Source organism: Rattus norvegicus, chromosome 12 (genome assembly GCF_036323735.1).
Source record: "Rattus norvegicus strain BN/NHsdMcwi chromosome 12, GRCr8, whole genome shotgun sequence".
Lineage (NCBI taxonomy): Eukaryota > Metazoa > Chordata > Mammalia > Rodentia > Muridae > Rattus > Rattus norvegicus.
The window spans coordinates 9,599,932-9,617,070 of NC_086030.1; the positions used below are offsets into that span (position 1 = coordinate 9,599,932).

The 17,139-nt window shown below is 46.8% G+C and overlaps 1 protein-coding gene across 4 annotated transcripts in view; it reads right to left on the reverse strand.

The window, feature by feature from the left end:
• Fry (FRY microtubule binding protein) overlaps nt 1–17,139 on the reverse strand; it is a 243,032-nt gene that overhangs the window by 69,572 nt on the left and 156,321 nt on the right. For all 4 annotated transcript variants that reach the window (NM_001170398.2, XM_039089331.2, XM_063271250.1 and 1 more), the window contains exons 32-39: nt 15,473–15,729; nt 14,250–14,396; nt 12,513–12,681; nt 10,890–10,980; nt 6,633–6,715; nt 2,452–2,602; nt 1,663–1,766; nt 518–703 (exon numbers count right to left, since the gene is read on the reverse strand). In NM_001170398.2, the coding sequence (NP_001163869.2) occupies nt 518–703; nt 1,663–1,766; nt 2,452–2,602; nt 6,633–6,715; nt 10,890–10,980; nt 12,513–12,681; nt 14,250–14,396; nt 15,473–15,729 (1,188 nt within the window). The remainder of the gene's footprint in view (nt 1–517; nt 704–1,662; nt 1,767–2,451; nt 2,603–6,632; nt 6,716–10,889; nt 10,981–12,512; nt 12,682–14,249; nt 14,397–15,472; nt 15,730–17,139) is intronic.

Below are 17,139 nucleotides of genomic sequence, written 5' to 3' on the forward strand. Positions count from 1 at the left end.
GTGATACTATAGTTTAAAAATGTATACATGCAGCCACCTCCCTTTTCTCTATTTTTTAAAATTTGTGTTCTATCACATTTCAGTAAAACATAGACTCGATAAAGCAAAAACCCTGAGGAAACTGGGAAGGGGCATAACATTTGAAATGTAAATAAATAAAATAACCAATTTAAAAAAAAAAAGCAAACCCCCTTCAGGGTAAGAAGGCACAAGAGAGACACTGCATGCTTGCTCTGTCCTGCACGGGCGAGGGGGGGGGCACAGTCACCTCATTCACAACCTTTTCCTTCCGTATCAATACATCAATGGGACCACACTCACTCGGGGCAGCAGACAAAGGAGTTATGAAAAAATGTACTTTAAGCTACTCAACCATGCAAAGGCATTTCAGAGGCAGGTATCATGAAATGGTGCCATTTTATCGTGCAGAAAGTCGGCGAGCATCAGGGAAGTGAGTGTGAATGTCTGCTTCCTGCGCTCATCTCCCCACTGAGGAGACGGTCAAGTCTCCTCTTACCCGTGTAGAGATACTCTGGCTGGTAGGCTGGCTGCATGGTCAGCGTCTTCACTTCCCCCATCTCACGGGTCTGCAGGAGTACGGAGGCAATGGCGTGGAAGTTGCTATTACAAGAGAGTGCGATGAGGAGGTGAAGGAGCAGCTTTTTGCTGTGCTCGAAGACTTCCGGCCGATAATGGTCCAAACCTGGAACAGAGGGCACCATCTCTTAATGTAAGCAGTGGCTAAGGCTCATCGTGAGTCTGTGGATAGGGGGACTGCAGGACGCTGGGAGAGACTCGTTTGAAGAGTGTCAGTTGTCTTTGTTAGTCTTTGGGTTGCAAACAAAGAAATTGGACTTTAAGGAAAAATAAGATACTTTGTAACTTAAACAAAGTGTTTGCATAAAACGTTGACAGGTGGCCTTTGCTCGACCTCTCTGCCCATCCCGTTCTTTTTCCCTGATGCCTGGATCTGCTACTAAAGTGGCTTTGTTGTTGTTGCTTGTCTGTTTAATAAAAACATGTCTTTGTGAGCTCTGTCTTGCTTGGAAGTGCAGGCTGGTTTTGAGTTTGAGATCTTCCATCAGCCGCTGAGTGCTGGGATCACAGATGTGTGCCACCACACCAGGCTCTCTCACCTAACTGATGTTCTAGATGGTTCCCCTCCACTTCGTGCCTGACACTTGGACATCTCAAGGTAGCTGCTGAGCCTGCCACACTCCCTGTTGTTTCTCTCTCTGCTTTGAGAAGGCTTCGGGGATTTCTGTCAGTTTCCACAGACAAAGACCCCTAAATAAGGCCACAGTATGTCAGGAAGCTTTAAACAGACATCATTAATACGTTTAGATTACAGAAATGCCAGTTTTACACGATGACTGATCACCTGGAACATTGCATATTATAGAAATGAATAGAGAAAGGAAAGAACTCATTTCAGCACCCAGTGTAACCGATACTCAACAAAGCACATGTCTATGTGACAGGGTCTCTTCTGTGTAGCCTTGGCTGTCCTGGAGCTCTGTAGACCAGGCTGGCCTCGAACTCACAGAGCTCTGCCTGCTTCTTCTTCCTGAGTGCTGGGATTAAAGATGTTCACCAGCGCTGCCCGGGCCCCTGCATGTTTGTCATCCTGTAGGTTAGAATCCCCCTTAGATCCGGTCTTACCTAAGAAGACAGCATGAAGTAACAGTGGGAGGTGAAGAGCCCAGTCTTCTCTCACACTGTGATCCACCACCATCTCGGTCATAAAAATCACAGCAATGTTACACCTGACCAACAGAATAGGGAAAGGAACATAAACGTCTACAGGAGATGAAAACACACCAACAGGTCAAGTCACAATTCAATGCTGCTAAGGATCTCTGAAAAAATGATAGAAATATTTATACAAAGGAGAGAGAATCTTTAAAAGATTAATTTGTTTTTACTCTGTGTGTGAGTGCCTAAATGTATACCACATGCATGCAGTACCCACGGAGGCCAGAAGAGGGCACCGGGCACCCATGGGACATGTCAACTGTCAGGTGGGTGCTGGCCGTGGTCCCCAGGTCCTTTAAAGAGCAGCAGGGCTCTTAACTGAGGAACCATCTCTCCAGCTCCCCAGAGACAACACAGAGCCCTGCTACAAGAAGCTTCCATAAGTCTTACCACAGAACAGTGAACATTCTAGCAACAAGAACTGAAGAAGAGAGAGAAATCGAGGGTGAGCCCATTCCTTTGAGTTACATGCTGTCTAACAAGCGGCACTGAATTAGTCTCACAACTATACAGAGGAAAACTTCAGAGGGTGACAGGCCAAGATTTCACTAAACTGCTGACATTCTAGGAGCTGGTCAGCCAGGTCACATGGATTTAAGAAGCTCCTTTAGTGAGACCAGGCGACAGTTCCCATCTCACGGGTAGAGAAGTCCGGCCAAAGCAAAGCTCCCTTCTCCCTCCGCGTATCCGGCTCACCTGTGCAGCGGGCCCCGCGGAGTGATGGTCTCTGGGAGGTAGTCGACCAAGGGTGCCCAGCATCCTCCAGTGCACGGCATGGGTAAAGGCTGTGGCTGCTTGGCCTCCGTAATACTTAACAACCAGCCCGTGTAGGGAGAGATGGGATCATCTGGAGGGTGAGAAGGACACGGCTGCTTTATTTTCTGGGGAAAGGGACTCCTGTTTACTGTAGTTGGCGTTTTTTAGGAAGAATCTTGCAAATGTGTGCTGGCCAAAATACAACAGCTCAGTAGGCAGGAATCGTACCATCAAGTGAGTTAGAATTAGTTGATTATGTAATCACTTGATGAATGGTTACTTGATGATATGTAGTGCTTCATTATACAGCAAAGGAAAAAATACACTTTAAAATGTCCAATCATGATCCCCACTGCAGAGAAATGCAGTTTGTATTTCTAGTTAGCACAGAACAAGAGCCTGAGGGTCATCCTGCAACAACACAAGGGACCGACACAGATAGGTACTGTGTGAGGCGCTGTCCTGTGTGGCACAGACAGGTACCATGACAGGCACCATCCTATATGACACAGACAGGTACCATGACAGGCACTGTCCTGTGTGACACAGACAGGTACCATGACAGGCACCGTCCTATGTGGCACAGACAGGTACCATGACAGGCACTGTCCTGTGTAGCACAAACAGGTACCATGATAGGCACCATCCTATATGACACAGACAGGTACCATGACAGGCACCATCCTGTATGACACAGACAGGTACCATGACAGGCACTGTCCCGTGTAATACAGACAGGTCTATGACAGGCACCATCCTGTATGACACAGACAGGTACCATGACAGGCATTGTCCTATGTGACATAGACAGGTACCATGACAGGCACCGTCCTGTGTGGCATAAACAGGTACCATGACAGGCACCATCTTGTGTAACACAGACAGGTACCATGACAGGTACCGTCCTGTATGACACAGACAGGTACCATGACAGGCACTGCCCCATGTGGCACAGGCAGATACCATGACAGGCACTGTCCTGTGTACCTTCTACCTAAAGAGTCTAATCATGTTTACTAACTACCAGCCTCCCTATTTTATACTGATGAAATTGAAATTTCAACACATTTGGGGAGATCTGCCTTTAAACACACACCCTTGCATCCATCCAACCACCTATCGGAGCTCTGTCCTGTTCTCTGCATCTGGTCCACTCTCCCCTGTTACCATGGTGTCTAGACCAGTTTCCTCTGTTACCATGGTGACTATTCTCTGTGTCTGGTCTACTCTGTTACCATGGTGACTGTTCTCTGTATCTGGTCCACTGTTACCATGGTCACTGTTCTCTGTGTCTAGTCCACTCTGTTACCATGGTCACTGTATTCCGTGTCTGGTCCACTCTCTTCTCTCATCATGGTTCCTTACTGCCATCTTGCTCCCACTATGCACACACCCCATGTTCTACAGAGAGCCATCTTTGGAAACACTGGCCACGTGTCTTTCCTTGTCCAGTGTCCAGAGGTTCCCTTAAGGAATCCCGCGGCCCACAAGATGACCTTAGGAGTCCTTACAAGGCTACTGAGCTCCTCTTATGGCTAACTGCCTCCCGTGCCCCAACTGTTCGCTCCATCCCGGTTACAATGAATTCCTTCCTGTTCTGTACATGGTCAGATGAGACTTGGTCTAGCCTCAGGAGTTTCATTTCTACTGTCCCCTTGACTGGAATGTTCTAGTCTCTCTTTTAACTTCACCCAGTGCTCTGTTACAAGAGCATAGTAGAGAATAGAATGTCACGATTTATTGATTTATTTATGGCTGTTTTGAGAAATCAAAAGAAATGATGTAAGGGTGTTGGGGTTCGTTCTTTTGCTGTTTATTGTAACGCTAAGTACGGGCCCCCAAGACCTGGCCATCCCAGAGACGAGAGAGTCCGCACGTATACCTTGGTGCCAAGTTACTTCTGGTTGGTAAATAAAGACACCAACAGCCAATCCCTGGGCAGAAGAGACATTGGTGAGGTTTAGGATTCCTGTGCTTGGGGGTCAGAGAGAGACCAGGAGGGGTGAAAGACCCCAGCTTAGCAGCAGTAACGCCATTTTGCAAGGCTATATTTAAGATGACTGGTTCAGAGAAAGGTTAGAACACTGAGTACACAGCGGCTGCCAAACAAGATGTGTTTGGTTGAAGGCCTGGCAACAGGAGGACTGCTGTTGAGCACCTGACAATGAGAAAAGCCCCGGGAGAGGTCCCACACCCTGGTTCCAAGAAGGTAGCTAAGAAACTTGCCCCCGGGCTAAACTCTTGGGGGGCCGAGTCAGCCGTTATGTTTCAGGAAGGTAGCTAAGAAACTTGCCCCCGGGCTGAACCCTTGGGGGGCCGAGTCAGCCGTTATGTTTCTGGAAGGTAGCTAGGAAACTTGCCCCCGGGCTAAACCCTTGCCATATTAGAATCCACCAATTATATCCCTGTAACCATGCATCTGCTTCTGTATGCTTGCTTCTGCTCCCCAAAATCCTATAAAAGCCCATCCTTGGTTCCGTGGGGCGCGCCAGTCCCCCGAGTGACTGAAGCGCCCGCAGGTGCCTGTGCCTGTGTATCCCGACAATAAACCAAATCCTCTTGCTGATTGCATCCTGTGGTGTCTCGGTCTGGTCTTTGGAGTTAGAGGGTCTCCATCCCGAGGGAAAGTTCTCCCTGAGAGCTTTTCAGGGGGAAGGAGAAGCCACCACGGGTTAGGTGAGCCGTAAGAACATGGCCCTGGGACTGGCTCATTGGAGTTAAGATCAGCCAAGCCCATCCTGCAAGGCGGGGCAGCATTCCACCCTGCACCCCGGACACAGGGACACACCTCCGAGCAATTGGCAGGCTGGCGTACGGCATCTTCTGTCTGTGCATCTCCCGACAGACAAGTGGGGTCGCTCCACCACGTTGAGGGGCAGTTGTCCCTATACTATCTAACCTCTTCAAGACCGAATTAAATTTATATAATAATTTATATCTTTATTTGGCTGCGTGTTGCATGGCTGCCTGAATGTACGTCTTCGCACCACATGTGTACAGTTGCCTGAGGAGGCCGGAAGTGGTCGTCATCGACCCACCAGGAAGTGGAGTCACCGAGGGTTATCAGCCACTATGTGAGGCTGCGGACTGAACCCTCCACTGCTTTTCCAGAGGATCCAGCTTCCATTCCCAGCACCCACAGGGCAGTTCACAGCCATCTGCAACCCCAGTCCTAGGGAGAATGACACCCTCTGGGCCTCCACGGGTACTACACACAGGCGGTACGTAGGCACACGTGTGGGCAAAGCACCTATAATGTAAACAATCAGAAATATATCGATTCTTTTTTAAAAATTTATATCAGATGTATTTAGTTTTATTTTCACTTTATGCAACAATTCTATTTAAAGCTACTGCTGGCATTTTTCCTATTTATTCTGTATGTATACTTTTTAAAAAATCAATTCTTTAAGAAAGTTCCACAACACAGACTTGGGTTGGTGGAGTGTCCTTTGTTTCTCAGGTTTCCTTAACTCCTAGACAACTTACATTTATACTGACTGCACATACAGAAGCTATCTGGGCACCCGGGAAAAGCTACAAGTGCATTAACATTCCTGGTTTACCCAACTGCCCGTGGCTTAATGAAATTCCCATAGGAAGCCATCTCCCAGATTAGCAAGGGTTTCTGAGACTATGTCATGGGGAGTTTCAATAGGAGGTCATAATCCACCCTTGGACTCTAGATGCACAAAGCTGGAAACATATCACTCCTAGGGCAGTTCCAAACTCAACAATCATTCATATATATATATATATATGTATATATATGTATATATATATATATATATATATATATATATATATATATATATATATATATAATCTCAGATTCCTTGGCGCTGCTGGAGCCAGACTTAGCTGCAGGCAGCTATGAGGCCCCATGTGGGTGCTGGGAGCCGAACCTAGGTCCTCTATTAGAGCAGACAGAGCTCTTCCCCGTTGAGCCATCTCTCCAGCCCCCAATATTTTTCAAAGACTAACTTCCTGCTAGGCGTTTGCCAGCTTAGCACCACCGTGGAAAGCACCGAGATCACAGACGCACAGGATGGGTCAGGCTCTTTATGCTTTAATAGTAAAGAGTTCTGTGCAGCTGGAACCCCTCAGCCTCCGGTACTCACTTTTATCCTCATCATAAGACCCTCCGGAGCTGTTGCTGTATCTTGACTCTAGGCGAGTGTGGGCTCGGATCACGTTGCTAAACCTTCAAAAACAAAGCACAGCCATGAAGTGGTGTCACGTGTGAATGCACTGTGGCCCAAGGGCAGACTTGACAGGTGACAGTTGGATCTTCCTGTTTTCAGGGGTGGGGACCGCTTTAGTCCTAAGGATGCTGTTTTCTGTTTTCCTTTATCCACCTCTTTCTTTAGATGAGGGTCTCACCACGTAGCCCTGGCTGGCCTGGAACTCCCCACGTAGACCAGGTTGGCCTCAGACTCACAGAGATCCACTTGCTTCTACCTCCCAAGTGCTGGGATTATACACCAGTGCCACCTGAGTTGCTACGTTTTTCTTAAAGGACTATGGCAGTCATATATCTGAAACTTCCTTTTTCAGTCGGGAGGGCCAGAAGTCCTATCCTGTTCATAAGTAAAAGCCCAAACCTTGAGAGAATAGTATTTTAGGATAACACTGTGCTCTGGTGGCAAAAGCGAACATCTGTTTGGGATGAAGTTGAGCACGGTTTTTAAATGGCCCGGCTCCCTTAGTCACAGAGCACGGGACAGGCTCGGCGGTCAGGCAGACCTGCTCAGTGACACACAGAGATTTCATAAGGAACCTGGGGCTATGGATAAATTAAACTTTCCCTAGAAATGCTCAGGAATATGATAGTTGGAGGATGTCATGATCATGTGATTGTGAGGACTTTTCCCTCTGTCCCTCTTGTGGGTTGTTTGATGACTAGGCTACACCAAGGTCAGATGCCCAGCCTCCTTATAATTAGTTTGCCTCTCGTTTTTGACATAAGTATTATTTACTTTACAAGTAGGGGAACTGAGGCTGAGGGAGGTTAAACAACTTGTCTGGTGTCAACCACAGGGAGGTGACGGTGCAGGAATATTGTCCATGTGGTGATATCTGAGTGGACAGCAACACAGTTCAAGACTAAGTGGATGTCTATTCTGACCTGAAATATCAGAATATTGCCATGCACCTGGTAAATATCTATGATCACCGCATGTCAGTGTGACTAAGCCCTTGATCTTCAGTTCTGTGGCCGTGACCAAGATGTTTATCCAGAGGATCCCAAAAGTGACTAAAGAAAATAAAACAGTAGCAAATATTTTATGCTTTTAAAAAACTGTATTTTAAATTGTTTATGGGTGTCTGTGCTCTGCCTGCTTGTATATATGTGCACCATGTGTGCATGCAGCGCCCCTGGGGGCCAGAAGAGGGCGCTGTAGCCCCTGGAACTGGAGTTACTGATGTTTGTGAGCGGCAGTGTAGGCGCCAGGAATTGAAGGCAAAGGTCCCCTGGAAGAACGGGGAGTGTTCTTAACCACAGAGTCAGCTCTCCAGCCCAGCTCTATGCTTTAATCATGTTGTTACTATGTTTCGGGTGAGATCATAGGATGCCTTGCTCCTGGATGCCTCAAGCATTTAAAATAGCCCATATTCATCATTTCTAACACCGGGCCGTGGCTCAGAGGAAATATGGCAAAGTGGTGTGTTTATATTACATTTTTTAGCGTTAGTAACCCAAATTGGTTTACATACTCAGTTTACGTAAAAGATACATAGGAGATCTGATCCCGCTCCTTATATGTATTTCTGTATACTTTAAAGAGCCAAGGCTGTGCACTGACATCAGGAATTTCTCAAGCCAACACAGATCTGTTTCTTTATTCTGCTGACTAGGCCTGGATGACAATAGACCGAGTTTTTCTTTCCTGCTGGAGCAGTGGGTATTGCAAGGATGTGGAGTGTCTTGTTTAGGTTTCTACTGCCGTGATAAAAATTGTGGCCTAACACAACTTGAGGAGCTAAGAGTTTATTTGGCTCACATATCCTGGGTCACAGCCATCACCGAGGGAAACCAGGGAAGAAACTCAGGGCAGGCACCTGGAGGCGGGAGCTGGCAGAGGCCATGGAGGGCGATGCTCACCGGCTTTGCTCAGCTGCTTTCTTATAGAACCTGGGAGTATCTGCCTAGGAGTGGTACCACCCACAGTGGGCTGGGCCCTCCCACATCCATAATTAATCAAGAAAGCACGTTCTCGATTGAGATTCCCTCTTCCCAAACAGCTCTAGTTTATGTCCAGTTGACAGAAATCAGCCAGTGCATGGAGGAATAGTAAGGTTTTAGGAAAAGAAATGGAGGCGTGCCAGGGAAGGGCGATTGTGTCGAGGTGCCCGTCACAAAGCCCTGACAGGGATTTGCATCCGCTGAGCTGTCACAATGCAGCACAGAACAGGGTCTGGCTCTATTCATTTCTGAGGTAACTACTAAAGTTGATTTTCTCCTCATCCTATTGCTCCTTTACAGTCCTCAGTAACTTCAACTGTTCTCCACCAGCCTGTCTTTCGGGTACCCGCTTTGCAGCTCTATGGAACAGGACACACGCATTTCCTATGAGTCAGGCCACAGGGCAATCTAAGCCAAACTGGAATATCAGAAGGTAGATAAATGCTGACCGCCATCTTCCCCCGAGGCTCCTAAATCATGTTTACTGAAAATGCAATGCTCTAAACAGCTTGTGCGAGCCTAAACGTCATCTGGCACGAGGTAAAAGCAGGCTGAGGGAAGGATCCCACATCTGGAGGTTTCTGTACTCGGGGGTGGGGTGGGGAGCACAGCACCTGTGGCCGCTGACGAAGTGTGGTGCGTAGCAGGTGGGGTTTGAAGTTGCTCAGGAGGACACGGGGAGAGGCATCACATGCCAGACGGCATTCTTTGCACCTCGCTGATGACACAGATGTAAAGGAGTCTGCTATAATGCTTAGGAAGCCAAAATCAAGCAGAAACAAGTCCCTTTGAGACAGGGGGTAGGGATGGGGATAAAATGTTGGTTGGAACTGTAATGCAGCCTTAAGCTCATGGCAATCCCCTGCCTCGGCTTCCCGAGGACTGCAGTTACAAGATATTCCAAGGACAATGTCTCAACGATACTACTTTATCCTTTTGGAAGTATAACAAGCCAAACCTCCTCTAATTTCAAATGGTTTGTGCCAACTAGCAAAAAAAAAGTGCTTTTTATTCCGATTTATTTATCTTTATTGTATGCAGATGACTGTTTGCCTGCGTGTATCTGTACCATGTGTACATAGTGTTGGCATTGCTTCTACACGCCACCCAATGGTTACCTAGCAAAAACGGTTACCTAGCAACAGCCAGGTAAGCCTGACTCACTATAAAAGGGACTGTTTGGCCTCTCTCGTTCTCTCTCTCTCTCTCTCTCTCTCTGTCTCTCTGTCTCTCTGTCTCTAACTCTTTGCTCCTCTTTTCTCTCTCCCCCCTCCCCTGCTACTCCATGTGTTGTTTCTGTCTGCTCTCTCTCTCTCTCTCTCTCTCTCTCTCTCTCTCTCTCTCTGTGTGTCTCTGTCTGTCTCTAACTCTTAGTTTCTTTCTTTCTTTTTTTTTTTTCTTTTCTTATTTTCGGAGTTGGGGACCGAACCCAGGACCTTGCGCTTGCTAGGCAAGCGCTCTACCACCGAGCTAAATCCCCAACCCCCTCTCTCTAACTCTTTGCTCCTCTTTTCTCTCTCACCCCCTCCCCTGCTACTCCATGTGTTGTTTCTGTCTGGTCTCTGTCTCCCTCTCTCTCCCTCTCTCTCTCTCTCTCTCTCTCTCTCTCTCTCTCTCTGTCCCCTCTCTTTCTACTCCCTTCTCAACTCCCCTTCCCATGCCCCCAAGTAAACTCTATTCTACACTACCCCTGTTGTGTGGCTGGCACCTCTGGGGGAGGGATGCCTCAGTAAGGGCCCTCTCCTACCACACCATACCGAGCTCTGCAAAACATATCTTGGTCTTTATAAAACACACCATGTTTTATAAACATGGAGGCCCAGTACCCATGGAGGCCAGAAGAAGGCCTTGGATCTCCTGGCACCGGAATTACAGATGGTTGTGAGCTGTCAGGGGGTTGCTGGTGACAGAACCTCGCTGGCCTCTCTGAAAAGTAGACAGTGCTTAACCACTGAGCCACCTTTCCCGCCTCCAACCAGTACTTTTTATGAAGCCCAGGTCTAAGTAGGATTCAGGCACCAGAAGGATGCCTTACTCTCTGATTTTGGGAAAAATGTCAGTCGGTGTTCCTAGGCATAAAGATCGGCTTCAGTTCCTATGAGTTAAGGAACCTGACTAACTCAGGCTGGTGCCTTTGCATAGTGTCCTGTGGAACAACAGAGCGGACATCAGGCCAATGCCACACACCGACCTGTCATCAGATTCTTTCAGTATCTTGCTCTCCTCAGGGTCTGGGAAGCTGTCCTGGCCGGCAACCACAGTGTTACTGCTCGAAGTGGTTCCTGCAGAAGGGATTGGGAGACATCAGAGACAGAGCACGCAGACGGGGCGGGCTTAGGTGGGAGGCAACTCAGGAAAGGATTTCTTGTAAAATCCCGTGCTTGGCAGATTTTGCATCTTCTACACAACCGCAGACATTCTAAACAACGGCCTCAAAGTCCACGGCGTGGAATTCTAGACATCTGTGTGGGTCAAGGCAAATTCCTCCTTCCTCATAAAAGGAAGCGATAACATTCTTACATGTTTCTAGCCTCAGGTCATGACCTTCTGCGGGGCAGGTCTGCTGCGCTGTGAATGACTCTCTTACTGCCAGCACTGAGACAGGAGCTTGCCAAGGAGCCTTCGGCTTCTGCCCCGCCTTGCTCTCCTTCCTCAACACTGGCAGGCTATGTCGTATCTCTCACTTTTTGTGTTATGGGCCCAGGAATTATCCAACTATTGATATGAAAGGAATTCCAAGAAGAATTCTGATTCCTAGGCTAGAGTCTCAGTGCAATGGAACAAAACAAATCAAAAAACCCCACTTCACTAAGTAGGCTCGAGAGAGAGCACAAGAGAGTAGGAAAAGACATGGCGGAAGACATTAGATATTAAGTAAATCAAGGGGAAGCTCTAAGCAATTTGAGGGGAGTAGTATGTATTTCATGAAATGAAATAGAATTGACAGCAATAAAAGTCCGTAAGCATCTGATAACCAGAATTCATGGGGTCAGGAGGTTTCAGACTTCAGCTCTTTTGGATTTTGGAATATTTGTGTATGTACCCTAGGACACTCTTAGGGCCGAGGCTCAAGGTTAAACACGAAACTCACTTCTGCCTTATGTACCCCTAATACACAATGCCTAAAGACAATTTTATATATTTATAACTATGAGCAAAGTCAGAGCGGGAGACATGGCTCAGCAGCTAAGACCCCTTTCTGCTCTTGGAGAGGACCTGGATTTAGATCTCTATATCCACACGACAGGTCAACAACTCTCGTTCCGGGATCTGATGCCCCCTTCTGGCCTCTAAGGGTACTGTATGTACATGGTACACACGTGTACACACACACATACACACACACACACACACACACGTAGGCAATATGCATAAGATAAAAATAAATCTCTTACAAAATAATCAGCAAAGTTTGCGTGCATTGAGCTGTCACATGGGGTTATTATGCCAGCATTCAAAAAGTTTCAGGTTTTTATGGAGTATTCTAGTCAATCCCGGGAGAATGTTACTAAGGAGAGTCCATTAAAGTATACTGTAGGTTCAGAACTGAAATTCCTAAGAGACCACAGTGTCCAGGTTGGGATGAGTCTAAAGTGAACTAACCCCCTGTGGCAGGGAAGCCACTGGGGCCCCTTGTTCACGATCATCCCTACGAAGTCATTTGTTTATCCAGTTACAATGTGCTGAGGGTCTCAGAGACCTCTTCGTAAGCAGTGTCTTAAATGAACGCATTCCCAGGAAAACGAACAGTGAGTAAGAGCCACTCAAGAGTGAGGGGCATGAAAGGGCGTGGTCCCAGGTGGCCCATCCCTACCTGAAGCAGCCGCTGTGGCTTTGCTGCTGGCTGTGAACCGATAGAAGGGTGGGTTGTCACAGTGCTGGACAATGGGGTTCACCGGCTCTGTCTGCTGCAGCTCGAAGAGGAGCTCTTCCATGGTCTGGATGGTATTATTCCGACACAAGTAAATTGCCACCTTTTTAATCTTAGAAGAAAAGAGAATAAAGGGGAGGGGATAGGGTTATATTCTCCATCAGAATGTCGGGCTGGCACCCCGTCATCGTGGGGCACATTGTCATCTCGTACTGCTTGTCCGACAACTGACTTTTGCTATCTAACTGTTGTGGTTAAAGCCACACGACACAGGTACTGGCTTGAGGGGCTTAATTAGAAAAACATTACTTTTGGGGTGACCTGAGTTAATTTAAGGCAAAAACATTGCAAGATTTTACTGGTGTCCAGTGACAAAAATGATTTATTGTATCCTCTCTGGGAAAATAACTGTTATTTTTATTAAAAAGGGAATATAGTCGCCCCCCACCCCGGTGGTTTGGATGAAAACGGCCCCCGTTGGCTCATAGGTTTGAAATCTTGGTCCCCAGTTGGTAGAACTGCTTGAGAAGGATCAGGAGGGGTGGCCTTGTTGGGGGAAGTTTGTCACTATGGGCAGGCTTTGAGGTTTTAAAAACCTAGGCCCATGTCTCTCCCTTTCTTCCTGCTGCCCATGCAACAGGATGTAAAAGTCCGAGCCCCTGCTATAGCACCATGCCTATCTGCTTCCTACCATGATGATCATGAATTGACCCACTAAAACTGTGAGCCAGCCCCAATTAAATGTTTTCTTTTTGAGTGGCCTTGGTCACAGTGTCTCTTCACAGCATAGAATAGTAACCAAGACACTTCCTCTCCTCCTTGCCCTCAGGAACAAATACACTTTAGCTGTCTGTAAAGTCTTAGGTTTTAAAAAAAAAATGACAATAACAATGTGTCACGTAACTGTAGGCCCTGATGTCTAACCCCATGATCCTGTGCTACATTGTGGCTGAGGCAGCTCAGAACAACAGGAAGTCATAAACTCCCAAACCACACAGAGAAGCCAAGTGAGCCTGTTAGGAACAGCTGTTATTCTGTTTGATCTCCCATCTTCAAGAGAAAACAGAATATACCATACGGATATATCCGCTTTGCTTTCTCTCCTATCACGTAATTTTGAAAAGAAAAATCTAATTGGGGGTTGGAGAGATGGCTCTTTGTTTAAGAGCACTGTCTGCTCTTGCAAAAGATCAGAGTTCAATTCTATGGTGCTCCAGGACAGTTCAGGATTATGACTCCAGTTCCAGGGGATTTGTCGCCCTCTCCTGGCCTCTATGAGTACTGCATGCATATGCTGCATATACACACATGCAGGCAAACAGTCATCTACATAAAAGAAAAGTAAATAAATCCCTTTTTTTCTTTTAAAGAAAAGAAAATCCCAGGTCTGCTGTGTTTTTGTTTCGTTTCAATAATGTCATACGCAAACCAGAAGCATTTTTTGTTAGTATTGACTTCTCCATTTGACCTCTTTCACACTGGTGATGTTTATAAAGGAAGCTTTGATAACTGTCAGGAAAATAGTCCTCAGTTCACAGGCGTCTGTGTCCTGCAGCTTAATCCAAAGGGTGCTCCTGACATGGAGTCTGTGCCCGGTGGGTGCAGGAGTTTTTGTGCTTCACCTGGATGAGCCCCCAAAAGGGATTTGCAGGATTTCCTGGAAGTCTGGGTGGCACTTACGTAGGGCAGAAGGATGGTGTCGCTGCTGACCCCGCACAGGCTGATGAGGAACTGCAGTGTGACCCTCAGGTTGTTACTCCATTTCTCGTTGTTGGCCAGTGCGTTCCAAGCATTTTCCATTTCTGCTCCTGGGACTTCATCTCCGTACTAACTCGGACAAGATCAAAAGCAGCCTACGTGAGTGTGCGCATAATGTAAGTTGTTTTGAAGGTTATAATCATTCGAAATTGTTGGGGGGGTGCAGAAATGACCATTTGATAAAAAAATACCATTTTGGGGTGGATGGCAACTTAGGATACACAGATCCATTACCTAAGCATCCATACAAGCATCTTTTAAAATGTAGGCCATGATTTTCCCCGAAATATGTATATGTATGTATGTATGTTCCCATGTATGTTTGTATGTATGTATCCATTATCTATATACCTATGTATGCATGTATCTATATATCTATCTATGTACTCTTGTATGTATGTATGTATGTATGTATATATGTATGTATGTATCTATCTATCTAACCTATTTATCTAAAATTGCATCATAATTCCCCCATTTCTTTAATTGAAGTGCAGGGCATTTGAACCCTTGGCTTCCTACATTCAACGCAAGAACTCTACCCTGAGATACATCCCCAGTCCTCCCTAAAACCATTCTTTAAATGCACCAAACAATTACTTTTACTTTCTTATTTTTTATAGCAGGTGAGGAGGGCCAGGTTCGCCAGCTCCTTTGAACCCAAGCCTACCTGTTTATACAACTATCATAACTCACAAAGTTACTAGATCAAATCCCAAGCTGGAAAACAGGACTAGAATTCAGATCCTCTGCAGGAGCAACTAAACTAGGAATAGATTATCAAGAATGCAACATTATCTCTCTTTACCAAATACTGAGGGGAGAACAGGAAGTTTACCCTGGCAACATCAAGAACATCTTTTCCTTTGGTGGTTTTTTGGAAACAGGGTCTTATGTAGCCCAGGCTGGATCCAAGCTCACTATGTAGTTGAGGATGGTCTTGAACTCTAGACTCTACACATAGCATTGTACCTATTTCTAAGTATAGAATTCAGTGCCACTAAGTGTCTTGCTGTGCACCCATCACTACCACTCAACACCCTCTGTGTCGTTTTTATGATAAACATTATTTTCTCAGGTTTGTGACAAAGGTTTTGTGAACCCAGGGCTCTCCTGCTGACAGAGCACCACGCTATATGAGGTACCTTGGCTGTCATGTACATGAGGTTATTCAGGACCAGAGAGGTGGCTTCCGGAGAGCCCCAGCCCTTCCCTTTTAGCCCGTGAGAGGCAGTCACTTCTCCTTCCCGGTCCTTGACTTCATCCTCGGGGCTGCTGGGACTTGAGCCCGGGAGGAGGAGTCTGCTGTCCACCAGTTCAATATTGTGTAGCCATGGCAACAGGTAGGTGAGCATGATCTGCCGTCCATTTGGGTGTGTCGTGGGGAATCGCTGGCTCACCTCTGAGGAGACAGGGCAAAGGACAGTTACACATTATTCTCAGGGTCGATACATTGTGATATGACGCGTATGCTCTGGCTAGGGCGGCAGACATCTTGCTGCACCAGAGCATCCATTAACCCCGCTGGGGGAGCATTCATTAGTGTGAGCTGCTGTGCCGGACAGGACGAGAACAGCCAGGGCTTGTCAGGAGTGTGGTCAGCCATAGAACACTGTGTATGACTGATGTTAAGGTAGGTGTGTACAGTCAACATTGTATTCACGTATTAATTAATTAATCAATTTATACATATGTAATAAGAGGTCAAGGCTCTTGTGGGAGTTGAGGTGGGACACAGGAGGACTTGGAGGGGGAGGAGTGCAGATGATATAAATATATTACTAATGTTATGAAATTCTCAAAATCATTTTTTTAATTAAAAAAAAAAAAAAAAAAAAACAAGAGTCAAATTCCTGAGCCTGGAGAAGAGTCTCGGTGACAAATTATACTGATAACTTAGGGGCAAGGGAGAAAGTGACAGGTAACGGAAGGCGCCAAGCTGAGGATCTTGTCAGAGAAAGATTTCTGGTTACAAAAATACAAACTTATTATGGAAGAGTTCCTGCTCCACAGGAAAGACTTGTGCTTTAGAAAGAGGCATGGGGGTGGGGCAGCGGCATTAAAAATACCTATTTTTAAACAATGCCAGGTTCCAACATATAACGCAAGATCGTTTATTATGTTCATTGTGATTTGCGTGCCAGACACGACGGCCGTGAACACGGGGCGTCGGCTAGAGCTGTCAGAGAAGGGCTGATAGACACCTTGTTTGTGGAGATGTTTTTTGAAGAGAAAGGAAGACGCCACGGATATTAAGTCAACTCCCTGGAAGATACATAGAGAAATTAAAAATAACGTGGGTGCTAAGGAGATGGTCCCCAGGTTCTTCGGGGGGGGGGACCCAAACCTCTTGTCTGGCTGCTTATGAAGTAATTAAGTCACCTAAAGTTACAGGCAATCAAGCCTTACCAGGGGTCTGGAACAGCGCAGGCGGTTTAGAAATTCACTAGGTCCCGTTAATGTTTTCAAGTTCTTTTCAAAGCTTTGTCATAAATCAAGAGTGGGGTTCGATAAGAAGAATGTCGAAATGGTTGGACTTCCTTCTCGTGGGCTTTGCTGCCTGTGGGCCTGGATTTATCTCCCCTCTCCCTGGCTGCCCGCTGCCCCCACCCCACCGCACCCCCACCCCGCTTTACCGGCTCCCTATCTCAGCTAATAAACTGGCTCCAGTCTTACTCTTCCAGAAAAGCTCCTCTTGCCCCAGCTCTGCCTCCTCTCCTTGCAGGCTGTTGCAATCTCACCTCCCCTCAGAACCCTGACGTTCTGGGGTTGCTCCCCTTGGAGGACCAGTATCACCCCTTCCTTCCAAAGC